This window comes from Mesitornis unicolor, unplaced genomic scaffold, assembly GCF_000695765.1.
Source record: "Mesitornis unicolor isolate BGI_N332 unplaced genomic scaffold, ASM69576v1 scaffold38763, whole genome shotgun sequence".
NCBI lineage: Eukaryota > Metazoa > Chordata > Aves > Mesitornithiformes > Mesitornithidae > Mesitornis > Mesitornis unicolor.
The window spans coordinates 1-25910 of record NW_010174651.1 but is presented as its reverse complement, the minus strand read 5'-3'; the positions used below and the strand labels follow the sequence as shown (position 1 = coordinate 25910).

At 40.7% G+C, this 25910-nt stretch overlaps 1 protein-coding gene across 1 annotated transcript in view; it reads right to left on the bottom strand.

Moving 5' to 3' along the window:
• LOC104535698 (inaD-like protein) overlaps positions 1-20072 on the bottom strand; it is a gene marked incomplete at its 3' end in the record, with an annotated part of 42060 nt that extends 21988 nt beyond the window's left edge. The window contains exons 1-11 of the mRNA XM_010181120.1: positions 20051-20072; positions 19802-19968; positions 18042-18233; positions 16583-16722; positions 14594-14792; positions 12800-12928; positions 10913-11125; positions 7196-7298; positions 5404-5492; positions 4005-4140; positions 3579-3713 (exon numbers count right to left, since the gene is read on the bottom strand). Coding sequence (XP_010179422.1) covers positions 3579-3713; positions 4005-4140; positions 5404-5492; positions 7196-7298; positions 10913-11125; positions 12800-12928; positions 14594-14792; positions 16583-16722; positions 18042-18233; positions 19802-19968; positions 20051-20072 — 1525 coding nt within the window. The remainder of the gene's footprint in view (positions 1-3578; positions 3714-4004; positions 4141-5403; positions 5493-7195; positions 7299-10912; positions 11126-12799; positions 12929-14593; positions 14793-16582; positions 16723-18041; positions 18234-19801; positions 19969-20050) is intronic.
• Between the last annotated feature and the right edge of the window lie 5838 nt (positions 20073-25910).

Genomic DNA, 25910 nt, shown 5'->3' with positions numbered 1-25910 from the left:
TTCTTGCAGTTTCCTCCTGGTTTTACACACTTACTATGCAAGGTTGCGTTCTGCGCTCTAGCGCACTTCACTGGTGCACGACTTTGATCTGTCCTACTGTTGGATATTCTTCCCCAGCCGTCTTCAAGCACCATCATCTTTCTGGGGTTTGAGTACTGCTGCAAGGCAAAGGGAGCCGCTCTGCGCAGTCTGCAGGCTTGCAGATGCAGCTGTGAAGTTAACTGCCTCTGCTCTGCTAAAAGAAAGTTTCGGGCCTCGTGCACGCTGCATCCTAAACCACGCTGCCTTTGTAACAGAAATGCTTGAGCATGGTTTCGTCTGGCCAGAGTTACTACTTAATACCTCTCCAGGAAACACAATTTAATAAGAATTTCACACAACTGGTCTTAAAGGGAAGTAATACATATTTTATAAAACATACCTATTACATTAAGCTTCTAAAAGCATTTCCAGAGTTTAGTCAGTGCCTTAAATTAGCAGTATTTACTTTAGCACCATTATAATGAAGTGCCCATCGCCATGTCCAAAATAAGCACCTATCTCTGGAATTTAAAGCTGGACATTAAACTCTATTCCCAGGTGAGATCTTATATACATCGTATTTCAGTACAATTTGCAACTAAGTATTTCAACTTCTTAACGTACACATTTTATAGTTGCATAAAGCTTTTGCAGACCCTTGTAACATAAAGTGGTTTTTCACTATGAAAACCCCTAGTTTTGATACTTGCTTACCATTGCATTATTCATTACTTAGTTTCAGAGCCATGCTTACTGCATCACCCTGCTGGGCCAAGCAGGGCCAGCACTGCTAGGTGCTATCAAGGGCAGCGTCCAACCGCAAACAAACAGTATCTTCAGGGCTTACATGGTGGTATCCCAAGACGCACTGTGCCTACAAACACATTACCCTGTAATCTCCAGGGTAAGGAGAGCTTGGATACACAGGAGAATAGAAAAGTCTCACAGCACACTTGCTCCATGATGCACTGGGGAATGCAGTGCAGATATGTCACAGTGCCGCTGCCAGGAATCAGCTCTGGATTGCAGGCAATGAGTCCCTGCCAGACCCAGGTGCATCTGCCCCATATTCCACAGAGCTCCAAGGAAGGGGATTACGAGGTTTGCACAACGCTGGAATTGAAGGGGAGCCACTCAGAAACACACAATTTGGTTCTGAACTCCCTTTGAGACAAAGGGTTTTGGAGTATTTATTGAGAGGCAGTGGATCCATATCAAAACAGTTTGGGTCTGCTATGAAAATGGCTCATAAATACAGTTTGATTCATGCTGATTATTAGGCATATCTAAGATATCTAGACAACACACCTTGAGACTAACATCGAGCCAGGTAAAAGCAATAAAGCCAGTTCCCAGCATAAACTGATCCTGGCATTGATATACCCTATTTGCACAGCACTGGGTATTAGGTAACAAATCCCTCAGAAAGTTCTCCTTGCATCAGGGCAGACATCTACAGCCTGCAACATGAGATAACCCAACCACGCGTGGTCAGGAGCTGATTACAGAGATATTGTTCACTTTGGTAGAAAAAGAAAATTCTTCATGCATAAGAAGCTCCATAGCAAAAAAGGACTGGGTGAGTGACACAAGACAGTGTGTGCTGCGCTTTTCTAGCCTCTCTTCTGCCCCTAAATACATCCTGTTACTAAGTCTGAAGTTATTCGTCCATCGTAACTATAATTCAGTATATGCTTTTCCATTCTTACAGCTAAAACAATGCTTTGATAACCTCACATCTCAGCCACTCAACCTCCTGTTTTGGCTTCTTATTTCTGGGAACATGCAAAAGTCACAACAAAGGATGTCTGGTTGTAAGGCTTGGACAGAAAAGTAAAACAGAATGGAACATCGGAACTGCTACATTTCTCTCGTTTCCAGGTTGTCTTTAATACTGACAGATCTTCCACAATCACAGCAAAATTGTTATTCATTGACAGCCATAATTTAGAATCCTCTATTACATCTACATATCTTATGAACTTCAAGGCATAAGGATAATTTATGCTGACTTTAACACAAGCTGTAGAAATTCACCCAGAAGTTCCTGTAGAAGAGCCCAGAAATCTGTGGGGGAATTGAAGGATGCCTTCTGGAAAGGCCTCCAAGCAGAAGTCAGCTAAAAACCAAAGCAATCCATGCCTTTGTGATCTGTCCCTACCTTTGCTGTTAAATACATGCGCCTAATTTGAACTTGTGTCCAGCTTCTGATTCCAGCTATCGGGTCCTTATGGCTGCTACACCTTTCCTGGACCAGAGATTCTCATCTCCCTTCACGGGTGTGCAGTCAACAACTTCCAGTTCAGCTAATAAGCTCAGGATAAGCAAGCCAGAAACTGCATGTCTAGAGACTGAACTCTAGTTTCCAACAGCGGCATGGGAAGAAGCAGGACACAACGGTATTGGTACCACGACGTAAATGAGTTGGGTCTGGGAACCAGCAGGCAGCAAGGAGAGGTTCATTGCCAAGTGGGGATTCCCACAGGAGGTGGACGTAACTCTTGGTTGGCTTCTTACTTTGGCACTCCAGGAAATGTCAGTGACCAGGAGCACAATAAACAGGACAAGCAAACAGGAGGAGCATGGCAGTTTACACGGCAGGTGGCACACAGGTGACACAGATGTTCATGGATATGGCATGTCTCATTCTTGTGGAAAATGACCTACAAATGGAGACATGACACACAACACGAGCCCTGTCCCTGCTGCTGCAGCCACCTCTGGTCCTCCAGCAAGCCCTACGCAGTCAAAACTCCCGAGGGAGGATGCTGCCACTCAAGTCATGGGTTGTAGGAGGCCAAGGCGAGCAGCTTGGAAGGCAAGTTCTGATGAAGTTACTGCATTGCCAAAAGAAGAAACTGTAGCAGAAGAAATTACGCACAGGAAATGAACAGAGTATTTTGGAAAGACTCTGCAGGTGCAGGAGCCTAAGACCTGTGAGGGCAAGAAGAGAGATATGACTATGGTAACACTGAATCAGGAAGTAAACGTGAACTCCCCAGAGTTCACAAACAAACAAAACATGGCAATCAAAGGGAAATCCCTAATGACTCAAAAAAGGACAAACTTTACGCAAAGAGGAGGATTCAGAGAATTGCAGGCCAGTCAGTCTCACCTCAACTTTACCAAAGCTTTTGACACCATTTACATCAGCATCCTCATTTGGAAACCAAGGAATCATGGGTCTGATGACTGCTAAATAGGCTGAAAACTGAATGGACCACTGGGATCAAAGAGAGCATTAACCAGCGGCTTGGCAGCCAGTTATAAGAGAAGGCCAATAGCTACAGAGGCCAATATTGTCCCAACATCTTCATCAGTGACCTCCATGACAACACAGAACGCACACCCAGCAAACCTGTGGACAGTACCACATTTTGGGGATAGGGTGGGGTGGAAGAGTTGATAGATCCAACACGCAGAGCTTTACTTCAGAGGGAACCAAAAGCATTACAGGGCAAAAGCTAAAGATGGAGAAAGCCACGACAGCCCATTAGTATTGAAAATAAAGACAATTCCAAAGATTCAGAATAGACACTGCAAGATATCCTATCCACCTGTTTTCTGTAGACTCTGTTTCTTCGCATTTTGAAGGTTATCCTTCTGTTCACCATTTTCCTCATTCTTAGAGTTCACGATAGTCTCGATCCCTAGAGCTCCAGGGGACAGAAAGGTTGGAACAGCTGGCTGCCCTGTGAAAACAGATGAAAAAATAAAAAATCAGATGTTGCAAAATATGTGAAGTAGTAACAACACCTCGGTAACTCTTTTTTTGGTCTACACAGCAGTTTTGCATTCAATTTTCCTGAATCCTTCATTTCTGTTACTTTCCATTCCTCCTTAAGTATCCCATTTCCTACAGTGGGCCCTCACAGAAATCTAGGATCATGTGGTGTGTAGTCCTAACTGTTAAATTAGGTAACTGTAACTGAGACATAGAATCAGTTGCTGAAAAAGGCATAATAAATAAAAAAGATGTTTACTTCTATCTGAAGGTCTTTCTGAAGACACAGTAGAAGATTTCCTTCTAAGTAAGGTAAGGCGCACAGTCTGTCCTGTGTTACGCAACGCCTCTACCACTTCTTGGTTGGTATAATCCTGTATATTAACTCCATCAACCTAAAACAAGAAAATGGCATCATATAATAGTAATCACATTACATTCTTAGTCTGTGCCATACACCGTAAGCAACATCCACATTATTTTGTGCAGAAATCATAGGGTTATCCACCCAAGACAGTAGTATTTGCAATACAGTCTCATTAAATCAGTTACATTTCACTAATGAGATATTTTCAAAATGCATCTTAAAAGGAAAACACAACAGTAATTTCTTCTATACTCATGGGGCAACCACAAAAAAGAATTCACTAATCTGATATAAGTAAACACTGATTCCTCCCTACAATTTTTTGGCTTACAAAAAATATCTTGAAGGAGTATTGTGGGTGAAGCTTCCCGGCAAGAGCAGTCAGCCCAGAGCTCTGTTCAGTTCATTATCACTGTTAGTTTTCCCATGGATTTCTAACATGCCCCACACAAGCCTATACACAAAACTGTTCATATAATCCACTCTGAACAACCCAACTCTTAAATTAATTCAGATGTTTTTATTTATACCCCAAATACTCTGTTAACCTCACTGTCAGGTCATGCATCAATACGGGCTTCTCCTGCAAAGCTGCAGAGAAAAGCACAAAGTTGTATCAATGTTTGCTCTGACAAAGGAGAAGCTGACTTTGGAAGGCCTGGCACAACACTCATTTTAAAAGTAATTTAAAATTGTATCTCCATAAATATTATCTCTTAAAACAAAAAGACTGTGTAATTCATTCCAGCTTGTACTGTGAATGCAAAATTGGCTATCATTCAATTCACTGTTATTCAATGGTTTTTAATTTTTCTACACATAAAGCTTGGGTTTTTAAACCTAAATTGTGACTATTAACATTTTGATTGTATCCACTCTATGCTACACAGTCATTAAGGACCATAAATAGTGTGCCACATCTTGCAAAATCTTAAGCATCCTCCAATCCCATTGATTTCCAAATAGAAGCTAATGCCGCTCATCTTTACTTCAGGCCAAAAGCCAAGATTCTCCACTCTGAAACATTTTAATCCAAATGCTTGCCTCTTTCATAGTTAACTACTATTTACCACTTCTTTGAATATAAAATAATATTTTAGCCACAGAAAGCCAAAGCCCATTTCTGTTACAAATCTACCTAAACAAATGCAAACCACCAAATTATTCCCTCTGCAAAGCGGAGACGGTTTAATTAATTTTAGAAAGTCTTTACTACGTTGATCTTTTAACACTGAGATGTCTAATGAACTATGAGCTCTACAACAATACGTAAGCAGATTATTTTACTTACAGCAACAATTTTGTCATGAACATGAATTTGGCCATTGTGGTCAGCAGCACTACCAGGTATTATATTTTTCACAAAAATCCCTGAAGGTTCTGTTGGCAGAAGGGGAAGAAGAGAAACAAGTCATTACATTAACCTAATTTATTTCTTCTCTAATTAAGATTTTTAATTACAGCATTTCTCATATGCTTCTTCTGTCCGCAAAGTTATGATTCTGAAAACCACAGCATTTGCATGTTACCACTCACACAGCTTGACAGAATGACTGAGGATCTGTGATGGAAAAACCAGCGCTGACACAACCACCTGTATGCTGACCTCACTTTTTTCCCTTAAAATGGCTCACAAAAGGCCACCTACTCCATGGATTCATCCCTGTGCTTACCCAGGCTTCAAACCACAATCACTTAAAGCCACGCTGCATTTGATTTCAACAGGACTACCTAAGCTAAAAGTAAAGTATGTGCTTAAGTACTTTGATCAGGACTTCAATCATCTTCTTGCAGCTAAAGAATTTAGTCTTTTAAATCCTAATGAAAAAGAATTTTTATTCAAAAAACGAGAAACACAAAAGTCTGAAAAGCTGTTATGTTTGACGTCCGATTATTAATTCTAACTTCTAATTAGAACAAGGAAATAAAATAAAAACCCCCAATCACCCAGCGAAGCAGCAATCCTTCCCTTCCACAAACTCCTGCAAAACCTGAGATGCTGATCTTTAATTCTAGCGAAACCTGACACCTTGTCCATCCTCTTCTGAACACCAACCTTCCTCAGACACCTGCTCAACATGGTTTGTCCAGTGCTGTACCAGGGCTTCAAACCCACCTTTTCCCATTGCCTCACACGTGCTCCTCCCCGACCCAGTCATTGCATGGGCCTGGGTTTCGTGATGCGTAACACAAGAGGATGTCCTGGGAATGAAGAGGAGCTGCACCACGTTCCCAGAATACTGGCTTGAGTCCCATGAGGATGGGGAGAGGAGAAAAAGCACTGCCCCTTTGTGTGCAACCAGATATTCAGTTGAGCTGATTTTCAAGATATTATCATTTGTGGAAGTGATAACTAAAAGACCAGTTAACAGCTCTAATTTAAAGAGGATTCACCCAAAAAATTGATTCAGTGTCCCCATATCCTAGCACAGTTATTTTAAGCTGTTCCCAGAGTTTAGACAGTGAAACAGCCACCTGCAAAGCCAAGGACAGCATCTTGTGAAGGTGGCGTACACAGCACACACAGCGAAGATTCGCTGCATCTCCTGCCTGGCAGAGGGACGGGCTGGTTCATCGGACTCTAACACCTACAATTCATTAAATAACCAAACTTGCATGTTGAGCTATTTTGTACGTACTGAAGATGCCATTCAAAAGTTGATGCAAACAGGGGACATCCAATACTGTTGTTATTGAAATTCTTCTTAAAATATGCTAAATGAATTGTGCCACATACATATCACAGGGGCAAAGTAAGGAACAATATCGACAGGAATGTGACTGTGTTAGAGTCTGTACGTGCAGGAACTGCCTGGCACAGTCCGATGTCTTGCACAGTAACAACATAAGCATGTAAAATTCTCAGTCCAGCAGTCAAGTGGGAATTCTTTTTTTAAGCCAATTACAACTCTTTACAACTTTTTGTGGCTGAATTTCACTTTGCGGCAAGTTCTCCAAATGTCTTTGTCACAGCTTTTGCAGGTTATACTGCGGCAAAGAAGAGCTATCCATTTTCCCCATAGTAAAGAAAGGGTATTTGAGAAGCCCCTGTCCTAGACTTTATGCAATCCTGTAGAACTCACCCGCATCACATGTGCCAGCATATCCAACAATTGTTATCCCCAGGCTTTGCCCATTCTTTTTTATAAGTTCAACATCATAGGTCTCAAAAAGGTTGGTAATATCCTATAAATAAAGCACAAGACATAAAAAAAAATCTCATTTTCCAGTACCATTACAATATTGCAGGTTAAGGTCTTCAGAAATGAACGGTGACTTTGATTTTCCTATTTTAGGAGGGATCGTATTTGCAAAATGTGTCACCCGAAGTCTTTAGTTCCTTTTTAAATTCTTTCCTAATACTTTCTCCACATACTTGTCAGAGGTATAATATCTATAGTTAGACTGCTTGGGAGCCATTTGCCTTTGGATTTCACTGCAACTTGATGGTAATAAACTTCCCAGTCAATCCCACAAAACAGACACTCTGAATACCATCAGAATTTCTTCTCTCCCTTTCATGTTAGTCCTGATAAACAGTGTTATGAATCCACTTGCCTCAGCTCTTTCTACCGGACAGTTAAGCAGCAAAAAAAAAAAAACCCAAACCCAACCAACTGGTATAAATACACAGTGTTATCACAGCACACATTTCTGTCAGGAAAAGCGATGCTCATTTCTCCTTGTTATCACCTATGAAGGAAGCGAGGTGCAGCAGGAAAGGGCCCTCACAACAGAAACAGGTTCAATGCCCTGAAAAAAACCATGTGTACACACAGTAGGCACATCTCTACTACAGAAGCAGTTGCTTACTTAAATGCAAATATGGGATTTTAGGTAGGTGTCTGAGCTTATTGCTTGCTTTTATGCTAGAACCCAAACCACAAGCCCACTACAAAAGTCAATCTTACACACATCAGCTCAACAAGTTTGATATGATCCTGTTCAGATTTGAACACCGCTAAGCTGCAAGGAGCACTAGAAGCCTCTGGGTTGTCTAAGGAAATGGGAAGCAAAAGACTCATTAGTTTGCATTCAGTGAAAATTACTTCTAAGACTTAACAGAGGAGAGCATTAATTCGTAAATACTTTACTGTTGAACTGATAAGACGACTTCTCATAACAAACTATACTTGAAAAGAGAAGCACATAACATGACCTGTTCTCTAAACCCTCCACTTACTACAATAACAAAAAAAACCCATAAAAGCCACGAGCTTTTATGATTGCAATATGATCTGGTCTTACACTGGAGAAGTGTATGGAAAAAAGTCCCCACAAAGCTGGCCTCAGTGTGTCCCAATGTGCAACCACTCTGCTCTGACATGTGTAAATCAAAACTGCAAGACAGAATCCAGACACACACCCACCCTAAAGATACTGGTGCTACCAAAGAGAAAAACAATTAAGCACAAAGACCTGGGATTGTAAGGGATAAATTAAAATACATAAAGCTGTTTGTTTTCAGTAATCAGATATGGCCAAAGGTATCAAAACCAAGCAGATGATCAGAGTAAGGTCTGTTAGAGCAATGAAATCAAGAGGGATAGTGTCACTGCCAACAGCAAAAAATGGACCAGGAAATTGGAAAACGTTTCTTAAGAGAGTGAACAAAGAGACGTTCAACCAGACGCCTGCCAAATACCAGCTTTGGGAGGACCTGTATGAAAAGCAGCCCGAAGTTACGGCTGTACCCATTTCACTTCCCACTGAAAGAGAAATCAATGCGCAGCCACCTCGTTCCCTATCACAAGCACCACCCTCCACCAGCCAACGCTCATTCAATGCTTTCCAACTCTCTTGCTCCATAGGATGGAGATGAAGAGAAGTTTTGGTGCTCTGTCACTGATCTTTAGGAGAGGGAACCGAAAGAGTAAACATGCCTATAGCAACATCTGAAATGGAGCTATGGCCTTTAGGGTCCTGCTGCTTTGACAATCAAAAGCCCTTGATTTTTGAAGTCGGTGCTCTGGCTCTACAGGAATTTTCTCTAAGTAATAGCACTGGCAGAATGCAAAACATTAGGAGTGGAGTCTGGAAAAATCCAAGTAGAGAGTCTTAAATACAATCAGCATGAGCAGGCTGCTAATATTGCTGTCAGTATCTTGGAGAGTACAGATAACGTAACTGTGACTGTGCATGGGCACAGGAAAACAAGTAGTTGCAGTTATTCTCTACTGCAGGAAATTTAAAGCAAATAAAATATTAATACAGAACTAAAAAAAACTAATATATTAAAAATGCCTTTCTGCTGGTTTGCAAAAAAGAAAATGAAAATAATGTCTACTCAAAAGCTCACAGCGAGTGAAAGTTCTCAGAAAAGAGAGAAATTAGATTACAGGAAAAAGTTATGCTGTAAATCAGACATAAATTAATAAATATGTTCAGATTAGCCACTATTCTTGACTTCATCAAATCTCTGCACCACAGAGGTTTCTTCAAATCCAAATATGAAGGCAGTGTTTAGTTCAGAAAACAACAGAAGACATTCAGAAAGGAACAGATGAAATTGCAACATGACTTTCATCCCCTCTAAACTACATCACAGGAATAAGGAGGACACTAAAAAGACACCAGAAGGAAGAACACTTTAGAAAGGCTGCGGCATCTATAATGCTTGAGGTCGACTAGTGACAAACAGGCCAGTCTTTAAGGCGGGGAAGAGAGAAAAACAGGAAACAAGACTAGGACCATGTCATTTTTTCCTAATACAGGCCTTGGAAAATGATAGAGGCAGAAGAGAAGTGCTTCATAATGATGCCAAGCCTCTAGGAAAGCCTTTTTTTTAGAGTATTAGGCAAGCACACTTTTAATACTCCAACCTTATTTACACAGATTACCCCCTCCTATCTCTCTGCCACTCACATTTCTTACGACACCAACCCCTTTCCAGAGAAGAGGAGCTCAAGGGCGACCCAAAATACTTTAACAACAGCTTCAGCCGCAGAAATCTTCCAGCGAGATGCAAGACACCAAGTTAATGGCTGCCTTTGCAGTAAGCGAGAAGGTGAGTTTGTAACACGACTGCTAGCCTGACCTCTAAAAATGGTGCTTCAAAGAAAATAAATAGCTCTTTTCACTCATATTCAAGAAACCAGACAAGAAAGAAAAGGCTACTCAGCTTCTACACCTAAATCTAAGCAGCGCAGTAGTAGCAGATGGTACACAAGCACAGCTTTGTTTATGTTTCGAGACCTACTGTACACTTAGTGTAGCATTTGTTGATTTTAATTACTCAAAACTGAAAAGAATGACTTCAAAAACAAGAGACTTTGATATGACCATGATAAGATTTGCTAAAACAAGTTTCAAAATTTTTAGATATATTTCCTATCACAGACAGTAGCGTAGACGATGAAAACATTACACTTCTGTTTCACAAAAAGATGATTGTGCTGAATAATTCTGGTGTGGCCATGGCACTCTGGATTTCAGACGAGGGGAATTCACAGTCAGGTTTTAAATCCACTTACAAATGATTAGCAAAAATGTAATGAGCTACGGAGGAGAACTAGAAGTACCATTTGTTGATAATGTTTATGGTCTTGGTAATTAAATTACCCACTCTGAAAAAGTTGGTCATTCTGATCCAAGATTATAGGTATTCATAATACATATGAAAAGGGGAAAAATTCTAGAAGGCAGAGTAATAATAATGTCCACTGAAATACACGCATATGATATCTGTAAAACCAAAAGAGGAGAAGCACTTTAGGCCTTAAAACCACTCTGTTCTTCTCCTCATTTCCCATCACAAGGCACAAACAAACTTTAAGATGTCATAAACAGCAGATACTCACATGGCCATTTTGAAAGGAAGGTAATGTAGTGACTGGCCAGCTCACAGGGGCTGGTGGAGTCTCCAGAATTTCAAACTTTGGGTCTCTTGCGACAATCATCCTAACAGAATTCCCACAGTTTCTCAGCACTTGCGCCACTTGTTCACTGGTCATTCCTTGCACGTTGGTCCCTCCAATCTGTAAGATGTGATCTCCCGTCCGGAGCCTCCCATCCTTCAAATATGAATAAAATTGCAAAAAATGTTTCCAGTCTTGACATAAAAGATCTCTTCCACTACAAAATTCAAACTATGGACAAGCATTTCATGGCCGTGAGAGCCAATGCAAGAAAATACTATAAAACTGACCACTACTGAAGAGTACTAAACAATTCAAGTAACTGTCTGCATAGTTGTACACTGTTTTCTCCACAGCAGTTAACAGTGCTAAACCAAGCTACCCAATACAGAGTCAGACACACGGTTGAAGAGCACCATTCCTAAGATATCAGTTACTTTTCTCATTTGGTAGAAAACAGAGGGCAGCAATGTGTTATAATCTCCCAAGTATGTTACACATTGCTGTTTCACAGAATACTCCTCATCGGATTGGGGTTAGAATAAAAAACACAGCATTTTGATTTAGGACTTTCCGAGTTTTTCCTAATACTTTTTTATTAGCTTGGCAATTCTTTCCTCATATGCCCAGCTCCAACTCAAGCGAGTAAATCCACTGAAGGTAACAAGACTCCACACAAACCATTTTTACATGATAATTACAATTCATGACCTACATCATCATTTCTATTACAAGCCAGCATTCACAGGAGCAAATCCTCAGCTGGTATTGATCAGCACAGCTCCACCACCTTAGGTGCACTGATTTATACAGCAATCGTAGCAGTTATTCCCAGTACTAACTCAAACTCATTTACAAACTCATCCAATTTTAACATGTATACGCGCTCATTATTTCACATGTTCTTAATGATGTCTCATTCAGTTGAAAATTATGTGGTGAGTTCTTAACTTACATGCTTCATTTGTAGCCAAAACACATTATTCCTTACAGCAAAACAGGTGTTACACAATAATTACAAAATACTCATTTATACATGACAGGTTTGGAGGGAGGCAGTCAAGCAAAAGCCAAGATTTTCCAGTTAAGCTCTCTGAATCTCCAGCTTCAGAGCTCTTCTACTAGCCTGTCCCGTTGGTTATGTTACCAGATCTTGCCTGCATGGGTTCCAGACCCCCAAATATTCCAATCTGTCATGACCAAATTCACATTAAAAATCCAAATCCATTTTGAATATTGCACGTGGTCTACTCCTGAAATGTTGCAACGCTTAGCACTGGGTCGCAAACTGTACCTGTGCAACTTCAAAAGGCTGTGAACTGGTCAGACCGCAAGGCAGGGACCAAAACCCCTTTAAAATGAAACTCACTGAAACCAGGACATCTTCAATCTATAAACTGAATCTTGCAATGCAATTACTGCAAGAGGGCAGACTCTCTTGACAATTTATTCAAAGTTTGTCCCTATAAATGGTGCCAAACTGTACAAAAGATGTACAAATTCATTATTTGTCCTCCCCCAAAATGACCAAAGGCTGAAAATATCAAAAGTGTTGAAAAAATCAAAAGGTTAGATAACTTTTCAGAATTTCTGCATGTTTGACGTTATAAAAGCCAAAGCATGTCTGAGAAACAACTTAATTCATATCAGGTGCTGACTTTGTCCTCAATCATACCTTCAACATATTTGTTTATAAAGTATATGTTGGCTTTCAGACTTTGATGCTATCAGCTTCCTTTTGTTTAAGTATATTAGTTTATTTTAAGACTGTCAAAACCAGTTAATTATACTTCATGATCAAACGAGAAGTGACATAATATAACAAATTACCCGATCTGCTAATCCCCCGGGAACAATTGTTCTTACAACCACTCCACTCGACTTCCCTCCTACGATTCCAAAGCCTAATCCTGAACCATCGTTAATCAGCTCAACGTCTTCGACGTGGCCCCAGTGAATCTGCAATTAATAAAAACAGGAGATTTTAATTTTGATCGATCTTTAATGTTTCTCACTTTCACACGTACGAGGAATGATGAGAATTAATCAGGGCAATTGTCCCTCTCTACCAAAGATATTGGAGATCTGTTGGATTTCGTTCAGTCAGCTTCATTTCCTTGTAAATACGCAGTGGGATTTCTCATCAGCTTTTAAATATACATTTTGTCCTTCCCTTTCAGAACAACAGGATACTGGGAAAAAGCTTGACTGAGAAAAAGCAATTTTAAGATTTTCTTGCCAAAATGAAAACTACCCTTTCAGTTTTTCATAAATCAAGAACACTGCAAACAACAGAGAAAAACAGAGGCAAGGAGCTTGCACTGGCCTGGTTTTCACTCAGCGTTGCCCAAATTCTTATTCCTGTTATTTCACTTACTCCTAACACCACCAGCACACACTGAATTAATAGCGCAGTGCAATATTCTGCCGTACTGAATTGGAAGCATGTTTTTAAGCTACGCTGTACCATGACCTTATGTTCTACAAGACAATCTGAAAATAACAAAGCTGTTAAGCAACCCAAACTCAGCCAATGTTTCTGTCAGATTAATATCTCATAGAAACCAAAATGGAACAAAGTAGGAAGATTTAAGTCTTCTGTGAATAAAGGATTTATTAGCATACTGAAAATCTTTGCCAAAGCCAGTTAAATATCATAGAGGAAGTTTAAAGACCCCCTGTAGAGAGATATATTTGTATTTTATTTTGTTAGTCTGTTCAGTGCAGATCTTTCAATGAAAAAGCAGTTAAAGTTTAATTCTTTAAAATTTTCAGTGCAATAAACAATATTGATTATCCACTAAAACCTTCAGATTTCACTAGCTCTGTAATAATCATGAGGGAAATAATTACTGAGAACGAGGAAAAGCACTGCTCTTAACCAGACTTTCATCAAAACCTACTAGTGTAATAAATTAAGGTTCCAGTATTGCAAACCCTGGATTTAGGTGTGCAGTTCACCCAAATTCAGTGAAGCCACCTGGACCATATGGTTTGAACACAGATGGAAGTTCAGCCCTAGCTTATTACACGTCCCAGTGACAATGTCTCCTTGTTCACAGAAACAAAAGGGTTCAAAATCAATGAAATGTGCAGATTAAAAAAAACCCTAATAAATGAACAGCGATTGAGAGGTTCTTTAACAGATACTGGTTTGCTTGTTTTTAAAACAAAGATAAGGCTTTTTGTTTTGAGCAGTTTAAGTTCAAATTGGTTGGGATATTTCAAGCAGCACTCATGATAGGCTGTGTTTACACTCTTTAAAGATGTAATCAGAGCATCTTTAATTGTTGAGCACAAGTAGGTTGCCACTGGGTCTACTCGTAAAATGCTTTACTCAGCCTATGCTGAACAGACCCCGCTGCTAAGAATATGTTGATCTACCAAAGCTTCTGCTATCCCATAAAAACCCAGGATCTATTTTATAACAACTTCACGCTGCTTTGCAGCAGAAGCCTTATACTTATTGCATGATCAGTCTAAATGAAATGTCATCACATACAAGATCCGATTAAAGAAAAAAATCCCTATATTTAAAGCTTGCTAACACAAACACTTATAACCACAAAAAGAAGTATCAAGCATAGTTCAAAATTTGATTTTGACAGTACTGCAACAACTCACAGTCTCAGGTGGATTTATATCACTTAATAAGACAGCCGAAGTTCTGCTGTTCCCTTGAACTGGCTCCCTAGCAACAACCAGATGTAGAGATCCCGTGGATTGCTGGAGGAGCGCAATAGCTTGCTGATGGGAAATGTTCTGATCCAATGGGGTGCAATTAATGGCCAGTATGTGGTCATTTTCCTTTAGTCTTTGATCCCTTAACAAAACATTAAAAGAAATTTTAAAATGCAGCATAGTGACTTCACGACGGGCTTCCGTAATTTAAATATGAACATGCAAAAGACACGGTTACGCAAGGTTAAATATTTATATATTAAAAACCCCCTCCTTATCAGACTGTCTTCATCACCGTACAAACTACACGCAATCCACACTCTACTGACCTGCCCAGCAATATTTTGTTCCAACTTTATCACAGTACAGAAATTTGCACAATCTTTTCCTTTGGTTCTATTCAAAATTCAAGGAAATTCCCTCATCCTTTCTTGATGATACTGAATTATGGGGCAGAAAAAATATATTTTCGTAGCTATACACTGAACCAGGAACCACTCTTCATTATGTTTAGCACTACATGACACTATCTGTAAGTACCCACCAGTCAGGCTATCATATTGTTTTGTATCGTTATTTAATCTAAAGATCAATGAGCTGCATACTTTTATTTTACTCAAAATCTGCAGTATCAAACTTCAGACATCAAACTTTCTTCAAGCAACACACAGTTCAACTCGTACCTTAAGATAATACACATCTCACAGTTAATTCACCCTAGTGATGAATTTAGACTTGCGACAAGAGAGAAACCATCGCTCATCTCCTTTGTTCAATATTCATTCTGAGCACGAGACCAAACTGTTACATAGACAGACACTGCCTTCAAAGCTCCGTAGGAATCCAAAAAAAAAAAGCCTCCAGGAGATCTTGTCTCAGAAGCAAAATGGGAAGCATGCTGGGGAAATTTACAAACTCCACAACAATATAACTGTTCATCTTAACTAACGCATTTTAAACTTCCTTTTTATCATGCGATGTTTAAGATGTTTCCCAGAAATCGCTTTCTTGGAGCACTAACCATATTTTAGATTCTCTCATCAAAGAAAGTGAGCAGCAGGTCATCAAATGCTGAAGTGAGATATTCACCCTCCTCTGACATCCAGATCAGTCCATCTGTCTCCACTCTGAAAGAGCCTAATATGCTTTTCTTTAAGCATGCTCTGGTGTGTGCTCTGTGGGCCCATAGCCATTATCATTCCAACCTCTCCCCACTCTTTTTGTCATCCTGCGTTGGCACTTCCTGACATGTGTTATTTTAAAAAGTGACACCAATGACTTGAAATCTAGACACATTTTCTTGAAACGTAATTCCAAGCACTGCATTTGTCTCATGCCAGCTCTGGTGGTTTTACAGTCACATTTTATTTTTAAAGGATTGCTCTGCCTTTTGTTGTTGGGCGAAAACCCACAGACAATACAGGAAGAAATTGCCTGAAGCCCTGATTCTATGATGACATCTGTGCAGGGATCTGTTGGGAGGACTGGATCTAAATTTACACGGGAAACAAACAGTAAAACCAGCTATAAATAGGGCATTGTCATGGGCACACAAATAAAGAAACAAGGTGGGGGGGGAAGTCTTTCAGGGACACAACATATAAAAATTCAAATGGAGGCTAGTTTTTATTTTCCTCGTATTCTTTTTGGAGTTTTGTTTTTTAATCAGTACTCAAGATGCTCTTAAGTGAGTCATCATTTCTGGAAATTCAGTTTATGAATGGCTCAGACATTTAAAACTCATCTGAAAATCTGATCCTCAAAACATGGGTCCATTTAGATGAAAAGCCAGAACTCAAGATACCACCACCCAAATATCCCACCAGATAACCCAGACAAACATGTTAGTCTAAAGAGTTTTCAACACGGAAGTCAGGGCTGTTCCCTTCATGGAAAAACTGCAATTTTCCAGTACAAGTATAAAGATCTCACCTGTCAGCTATGCCTCCTGGCTGGACTTCCTTGACAAAGATACCAACTTCTCCCAAGCTGTGATTTTTAAGGGCAACCACACTAAATCCAAGACCTCCAACAGAAGGCTTTTCAATCTTTATTGATTCTATTTGTCTCCCCTAATGAAACAGAAAAAAATTATTTACTAATTTTTAAGGCAATAGAATGAGCTAGTTTAAAATTTATGAACGCCGGGAGAATTATTCTACTCCTAAGACTAAACAAAAGCAGAATACTGAATATGTTATTTCTATAAAAGCTCCTCCATTTATTATTTTTAATATAGCAGAGTATTGGATATGCAAGCACTCTGAGGTTCTGAAACCTCAGGGAATTTAAGAGCTGCTTTCACACTTCATTCACATTATGAGATGAATTCCAAACTGGATGAAAACTATGAACAAAGTGCTGTCTAGAGCAATATACTCGGGATTTCTGGAAATGCTGCACAGCTAAACTAAATTACTTGTCTTTTGGCTCCCCTTGCTTTTAATGCTGATTTTTAGGAGTGCGTTCAGAAAGATTTTTTTATCAGCTTTTAAATAACGACATTAATTTCCTTCCCTTTCCCTGCAACTTCACACTTTATGCTAAAAAAAGTTTGCTTTTGCAACTGCCTTTCAGTTCTAATACAAGATTTCTGGGGTTGTTTACTGGGAAATATTACTTAGAGAATGCACTGTTATCACAGCTGTTTTATCCAAAATAATGGGCAGTCTTTACTGCTAAATCTTTTATCTGATGAGTTAATGACACACTAATGAGAAGAGTTATGCTCAAAATATTACAGATACATTAAGGTAGTCAATTAGCAACAGTTACTTAATATAGAAAGGCACAACTAACCAATTAAATTAATGGTTCAAAGTAACACAGAACAATACATTTGTGGTGTGAACGCCAATCCCACATGGGTGGATGTCTGCACCTGTAGAACTTCCATAAGCATCTGGTACATGCTACATCACATGTTAATGAACTCAGCATCTGTCTGGCAAAGTTAAGACATGCTAAATGAAGAGTTAAATAAAATATTACACGCCAGTTCTTTGAATCATTTGCACTGTTCGTATATTAACAAAGTTGCTACATTTCCAATTCAAAGTGTACTTGATTAAACAAGTTTCTGCAGAAAACATCCATTTTCAATTAAGTGCCATCAAATACCAAAAAAGTTTTCTGCCAATTGAAATTTCTTTCCTACATTGGTGTGTTTGGTAGAAAGTAAGACCAGAAAATGGCAAACAAAACAAACAAAAACCAAACCATCCCCAAATCACTTTCCATTGCTGGCATTATCTTTCACAGGGAAGTTATCCTTAGTTATCCTCTTACTGGCTAGGAAGCACCCCACTCCAAAACATACCCCAAAAGCCTGCAAGAAAAAGTTTGACGGTAAAGGAAAATAAGTTTTGTTCACTAAACCCGAGAGCCTTACCTTTGCCATCTGTTGGATGACTGCATTGAAGTCATTGCCTCCCAGGTTTGGAGGAAAGGCAGATGCTCTGGGTTCAGGTGAACTGCAAGGTGTATACACGCTCCCAGCAGCAACTGATTTGTCAGCAAACACTAGCAGCCCTCTTTTAGTAAAATCAAACTCTACTGAACAGTCAGGAGGCATGTAATTGAGCTGTTGAAAATGAAAAATGATGTAGAAAAAGTATTAAAGAGATTTCCACATATATCATCTTGTGTGAAGACAATAAAAATATACTCACCTGCATAAATTAGCCAATGTTAATATATAAGCTATAACCAAGCTAGCAAACCAAATTTAAATTGTTTTTCAGAAGGAAAAGTTCCATGAATATTTCAGCTGTGTTTCTACTCCACTGATTTTCTTCATCTCCTTCATTCTTTGATTTTTTGATTCTTTTGATTTTTTTGGCACAAAGAATCTGAATTTTTGAAGTCACTTAGTCTCTCAGGAGCCAAAGGCCTGGTTTGTAGTATCTCCTCCCCAGAGAGAGTCTAGGGTGTAAACTAACTACCAATGAACAGGTTATCACTGCTAGAACTTGGAGTTCAATGTCTAGTCCTGAACAGATAATGAAGAAATGCAGAAATATTCCCAGTGCGACATAATAAACCGAAAAATCCCACCCTGAATGAAACTGCTCATGAGGAAAATGCTTAAAAAGAATTTAAGGAAAAACAGAATTTTCTAGATATGGTAATCCTGAACATTCTGGATATAAAATCCACTACGTGATCCTAGATATATTCGCATTGTCATACATTTTTAATAGCGTGCAACACGCATCCAAGCTTTGGAAGGAAGGAACAGGAGCAGATCATGCACCTTATCTACTATTCCCCTTATGGGTCGAAGGAAGAATGAATGGCACAACCACTACTGCACCACCCAGGCAGGAATATGTGCAATCCATTTGGCAATGACAGCAAGGTGGCATCATCCCCAGATGCCCACCACAGCGTATCTGCAGCTGGGCAGGTGCAGTAACAGCAGAGACAGGGATGCCATTGCCTAGGGTACACCAAGTTCATTCCTGATTTTAAGCCTGCATGCCTGACTTTGCTCACTGCACAGTGAAAAACGTTCATGCAGATGCATCACTGATGCCCATGTCCACAAGATCTCAGTGCTGGTTGGTGTTATAAACTGATCCACACAAGTTCCTTCCACTTCTGGAGCCGAGTCATTTTAAAGCTAGCTTGGGTACGTCTGCATCAGAGCTTGGCAAATCTTCAGGGGTGGTTTTCTAGATTTTATTTCCCAAAACAAGTTAAACATTCTTGTGCAAGTCAGCAGGACCTAAGCGATTATGTCTTTTAAGGAGAAAAGATACTGCCAGTTAGTTGATAAACAGTATTTAGCTTCTGTGAAAAACAAAGGATCCCAACTCCAACTGTGTTCAGAACTCAGAGTACCAGAGCTGATGTCTTTTGCAGATTCATTTCTCCAACAGATGTGGTTCTCAATGCCTGCCTCTTCTGCATCCCTTGCAAAGACATTGCCCCATGACCTGCTTGTGGCAATACCACTTCTCATTTCAGTACCGACCGTGTAGATACCAGCTTGACCCAAAGAAAAAAAGAGGAAAAAAAAAAAAAGCCCAACATCCACTCAAACCAAGCTACAGCTTCTTAACCAGAGCGCCCTCATTAACACACCTACATATCTTATTTTACATTCCAAATTCACTATAGTTATAATTGCACTGATTTTACACTCACCTGTTCCTTCAGTTGCTTGATGGATTGCTGGAGGGTCAGGATCTGGTTAAACAAGGGGCTACTGAGTGTGTTGCGCAGAACAGTCAGGTTTTCATTATGCTGGGAATCTCTTTTCTCACGCAGTTTTGCTTGCAAACGATCAAGGATCTGCAGCACCTGCTGTTTATCTGCACCACAAAGTAGCACATGTTAGGAGCAGAGCTTCATTTCTCACTGCTTAACAAAAGTAAGCCCTTTCAGACTACATACCTGCAGCAGGATTTTCAGGCATGTTGAAGGGTATTTTTGGAATTCCTCAGAATAACCTGGATGAGGTTTAAAAATAAATAAATAATATTAATAACTTGTATACCCGAGCAGAATGCTAACAGATGCACAGTCAATAAATGCAATAATAAAATACTAAGCTAAGTGTAACTAATTCAATTAAATATACTACTACCTCCTGTTGTTTATCCCAAGCATTCAACAAAGCTCTCAATACAGCTAGCTGCACTGCAGCCTCAGCACATCCAAAAACCCTTCCTTGTTCTGTGTGCTTTTCCTTTCACACACAGGAAGGAATACGAAGATCTTTTTAAAATATGAGTAGAAATGCAGGTTATAAAAACAAACATCGGCCAAGAAAACTGAGATGCAGCTATGTTCAACCAAATTATTTTGAATATGGACATTAAAGTTGTGATCTTTTCACATACACAATTAAAAATCTTTGTATTATTTAGAAGACACTTTTCCACTTGATTAATTACTTGCAGACAGTATTCTTACCATGACAGCTCAGCCCTGCTGCATGGCAATACATGTGAAACCTTGCACCTCACTATAAAACAATGAAGTTCCCTCCACTCATGAGACAGCAGAGCATTAAGGCCCAAAATTGGTCAAATCACTCCCCAGCCCAACACGTTCCTGAGGGAGGTCTGTTCTAACGGCAGCCCGGGTGCTAAAAGGTGAAAGAAGCTCGTTCCTTTGCCTTTCTCTTTCCTATGTACGTGACAAGCTTTTAAGGAGCAGAATATCCTCTCTCACACTCCTCTGCAGTGCCACCGAGAACAGGTCTCCAACTGGGGCTGAGGTCTAGATGGCAGCATAAAAACAACAGACTTGCAATTAGCAGCGATGATAAATTTGTACCCTTACTTGCATGTTACTACATTGATGTGGAGCCTGTCATTCTGAAATCTATCAAGGGAGTTATACAAAAACATACATGAGAAACAAGATTTCTTCACTTAGTACAAGCTCCTCTGAAAGAAGTCAGCCATTTAATAGCACAATTTACATAATTTCAACTCTACCCAATGCACAACCGTGTAATTTCAGAATAATCTATTTGGAACTATTTTGGAACAAAAATAGCCATATACATATTAAAAAATAATATCTGTATTTACTTTTTTAATCTTGCCATTTGAGTAGAAAGGATCGTATGCATGTGAATGTAATACCAGGGTACACACATCCCGGGGGCTCTCTCCCAGCAGGACCTCTGATCCTTTCAGCTCTGCCTCTGACACTGACTGCGCTCACACTGAAAGCATCTTGAGTTCTGGGAGGACACTTATATTTACCAAAATATTAAGTATGCAGGTGAACAGCTTCTTTTTTCCTGAAGGGTCAGATTAAGTTGATTTACCTAATTTAAAAAAATAATAATGGAGGTGTGTCACAAACCACAATTTCAGATTTATGCACCCTTCACTGGATCAGAGCAGCTCTGGCTCCGAGATGAATTCCTGCAGAACTTGGTGGGTTTGTGTGGTTTCCACCCAGGGCCAAGCAAAATGAGTCTTTTGCAAGACTATTAACAGATTTAGGAGGTCATTTTAAATCAAACTCATAGCACGAGTTGAAGCGGCAAACCCATACAACCCCTGAAAGATTTTCAGGAATGCATCTGAACTTTTGTAAGTGCTGCAGCTTTATTTTCTTTTCCATTTGAAATAAAACACTTCTAAGAGCACAGCAGCCTTTGATTCTCTGCTGAGATCTGATTCTGAAGAACAGATGAAAATGCCATTTCCTTAAACATTCCTGAGACTTCATCTAAACCAAAGAGACAAAACTTAACCTTCTTGACTAAAATTATTGCATGAACCTTAACAAAACGGGACAAAGAAGATGGAAATGTGGTCTTTCTTCCCAATTTAACTTCCCTCCACTCACTTCCCTCCTGTTTTTCTACCTCACATCAGCAGTTTAAAAAGAAAAAGAAAAAAATCCAACCTAAAGCAAGCGAACCAAGATCAGAAAGGGATGCAAAATAACTACTGTGAGGAAAAGTGGCTTGAAACACCTTTAAACCAGCAGTAGGTTGAAGAAAAGATTAAACCCAGAAAAGCTATCCAGCATGGCAGGAAATAATGCCGACTTGACAACGCCATGCCCATCTAACAGCCGAAGCCAAGAGGCTGGTTCAGCTCTCCAGCCCTCTTTCATGCATTTTGTTCTTCCCTTCCCATCTGTGCCTGCACTCATTCATCTGATCCCATAGTGAGCTGGAGCAGGGAGCTAAACACGCAGAAAAAAAACCATCCACATTTTGGTAGGGTGAGCTTTCTGCCCAGTCCGTGCTCACGTGCCAGCGCTGGCAGGCCGGAGGGGGCCGAGACGTGCCGGGCAAGCGGGACCACACCTTGCAGCAGTGGTGGCGGCAGCAGCTCAGCTGCACTGGCATACTGTGCCATGAGAAATAGCCTGTGTCATTCAAACCCAGTCTCAAAGCGCCGCGCTGACAGTCTCCCAGATTAATCTTTTTTTCCATTATGGCGGGTGCAACAATAGCAATTAGAGCGATGGGTACAGATCCAAGACAGAAAAATTTGAGCAGAAAAATGTAGGTAAGAGATCTAGGCTCCAGTGAACATGCAGAAGTCCCCTGCAGAAGGAGGTATAAAAGAAAAAAGAGTAAAGGAAGTTTCAGCTGCCTGCTTGAGCTTCTCCAATGCATCCCAAAGGGCCATTGCAGATCACTCTGCGCCAGCGCACGCCAAAGTGGACCTCAGGTACAGTTCCTGTAACAGTTACAGTGTGCACAGCACTGTGGGATTCCTGGTGACCAAAGCTGGCCTCCAGCCAGCCTGAAACCATTTTTAATGCTTTTTCTTTTCTGTGCAATATGTTAAAACCACCGTCTTTGTTCTTTTCTTTCATGCAAAGAGAGCGGAGGAACAAAAAAAAAAGGATGTTAAAGTAAACAGCTCCTTCTGGTGTAAGGGGATCCCTGAAAATATACAGTATTTAAAGTTTTCAGGTAATGTGTAATTGAGGACAGCTCTCCAAGATCGGGTTTTGGGCCCAGGGAAACACACAACTCCATACAGTACTGAGCTGTTTATGTTTGGGGCCCAAGCAGCTTATCATAAAATGCTTTCCAACCACTGACACTAAGTCTGAGCAGGGTGTCAACAGACAGCTGCTAAACTAGGAGGACCATTCTCGATTATAATTTTGAAAAGTGATGCAAAACACTTCGATTTGTCTTGTTAAAATAGTGTGCTCATTCCGCATTCACCTTCCTTAGCTCCATTCTCTGATTTCTACAGACACTTATTTTACTGGTAGACAAAACTGCAAACCTCAGTTCAAAATTTATGTCACAATTCCCAATATAATTGTAAAATCATTGAGAAAATGAACTATTTCAGAAAATTTAGTTCTAACACCAGAAAAAACCCCACACTCCAGCACAGCACATATCTGGGTTTTTACTGTCTTCACTTTCGAGAGCTGAACTCAACGTGTTCTAGGGAGCGGGGAAGTTTCAGAAGGTTTTGTATGAAATCCCAAGACTTGGATCTTCTTCAAAAGCAGCCTGAGAAAAAAGGAATTCCCCCATGCTGATGCCAGCAGAGGTCATCAGAAGAGCTGAAAGAAACGTTTAAGTCTGCCACTGCCACCAGCCCCCTGCCAGATGCCTGCCACTTGCACAGACACGGGGTGCTCAACCCCGCTGCATCCCAGAGCCGGAGGGGAACACGACACCCCCAGCAGTGGTCTTGACACACAGCTGCCCTCCACAAAGGGCTGCTGAAAGACAGAAATAAGGGCTTTCCTGCTGGGGTCATGGTTTAGCCAGCAGAGATTCTTCTGCCCATTTCTCCCACCTAACAACTACAACCACTTCTGACCAATGTCCTTCAGCTTGGCCTCCACAAACCTGTGTCTTTCTAAGAGACATCCTGCTTCATAAGAGGCCCTCCTCACTCAGCGTGGGTGTAACTTTTTGGAACATTAAATGCCACGAGTCCTTAATGTACAAGTGCTAACTCCTGCTGTTTTTCAAGGGCTTCTAACATGGCCAATCTGAGCAGACCGCCGCAGGAACAGCCAAGGGTACATCCCAACCCAAAGTCACCTTTCTGCACTAATGCCATCGTAATTTTTCCTGGCACTGTTATCAGGAGTGACTGATACAGTGCATATCATATCTTCCTCATCAGAGGGATCTCTGACTTGGAACATTTCAGCCCAAACAGTTTAAAACTTGAAAAAGACAAAAGAAAGAGAAAGCAACGTTTGTTAGCGTGATCCTAATCCTTAATTGCCCTAACACAACATCGCATGAAACTTCAGATATTAAAAATTACATAGTTTACACATCATCAAGCAACTATGTACCGTGAAAAAAACAACACTATTCTAGCATATATTTTGCTGTCCTACACGTTATGCTCAGTTTTCCATCCTGGTAACATACAGAAGAATTCAGTCCAACCAAGCTTAGCATGCACACACCCTTCAGATGAAACCACCAAAACCTGCAGTTCTGTGTAACACTAGTCTTTATTAAAAAGTGCTATGAAGCACTGTTCCAGGCACTCAAAAGAAGGAAATGACCCGTGCTGTGAGTACCTAAACACAAAAACACCACACATCTCCAGGGTAAAGCAGGTGCCAACTAAATATTGTCAAACATAAAAAATCTACTCCATGGGCAAACCGAGTGTTACACACGAGTAGTAACCACAAGATGAGGAAAGAAAAAAAACCCAAACCAACCAAATCTGCACCTGTGACTACCAGTCCCCATGCATACTGAGGAGCCTTACTCATGCTCAAGGCATGCTAACTTTTAACAAGCAGAACCTGAATTCCTGAGAACTTCAGCCTGGAGGGATGCGCCAGCGTGGGTTCTCTGACCTCTAATAGATGGGTGAGCTCATGCTGAAGCCATTCTCTGTGGAGCAATAACATGGTCTCAGAAGCCTATTCTCACAAAGCTTGAGGAAAGAGATCTAAAAATTGTCATATTCTACTGAAATTAGCCAATAAATCCTAGAGCCACTATGATGACAGTGCACATGATTAACAAATCACTTCATGGGGGAGAAGAGTTGTTAGACCTGGTACATAGACAACAGTGCATTTCTAAGCTTCAGACATTTTCAAGGAACACAGAAGAGCTGTTTTCTTATTAATTCAGCACTTAAATAAAAGGGAAAAAACCCAAATCCTGCTTTAAGAATCTCCAAATTGACAAGCACTGAACAGAACAAGTTGCAAACACTGTGTTACTTCCCTAGGGCCTCTCTCCATGACCACAGTCCCCACAGTCTCACCAAGCAATGCAAGCTGTTTGCACAACAACATGGCACCAGGATGACTCCTGCATCCCAGAGCGCCTTTGCCCACCACTGCGAACCACGCAGCTGTCCTCAGCCTTCATCAAGTGTGTCAGGGAGGCACCTAGGCCCCAGTGCATGAAACCTAGAGAAGTTTTGATGTTGGAGTCCCTGGCCACGGTCAGGCTGGTATCCAGACACCCCATCGAGATACGGGTCAGGTGCTGAAGGAGGGATGGTGGAAAACGCTTCTCCCGAGGATCTGTGCCACAAGCAAGCGCTAGCGCCAGGCAGAGTCTCTGTCTCTGAAGAAGGAATTAATTAAACTACTCCAAAAAAGCCCTTACAACAAGCTGACTCCAGGCGAGTCACCCCCCCCCTAAAATTCCACCTGCCAGCTCACACGGCGTCAAGCGCAGCACGGCCTCCCCTGAGGGCCGAGCTGCTCCTTCCCAAGTCACGACAGCGTGAGGGGGCAGGGAGGCGGGCGGCAGCGGCGGGCTCCCCTCAGCGCTGGGGGCGCTGCTGAGGCCGAGGGCCGT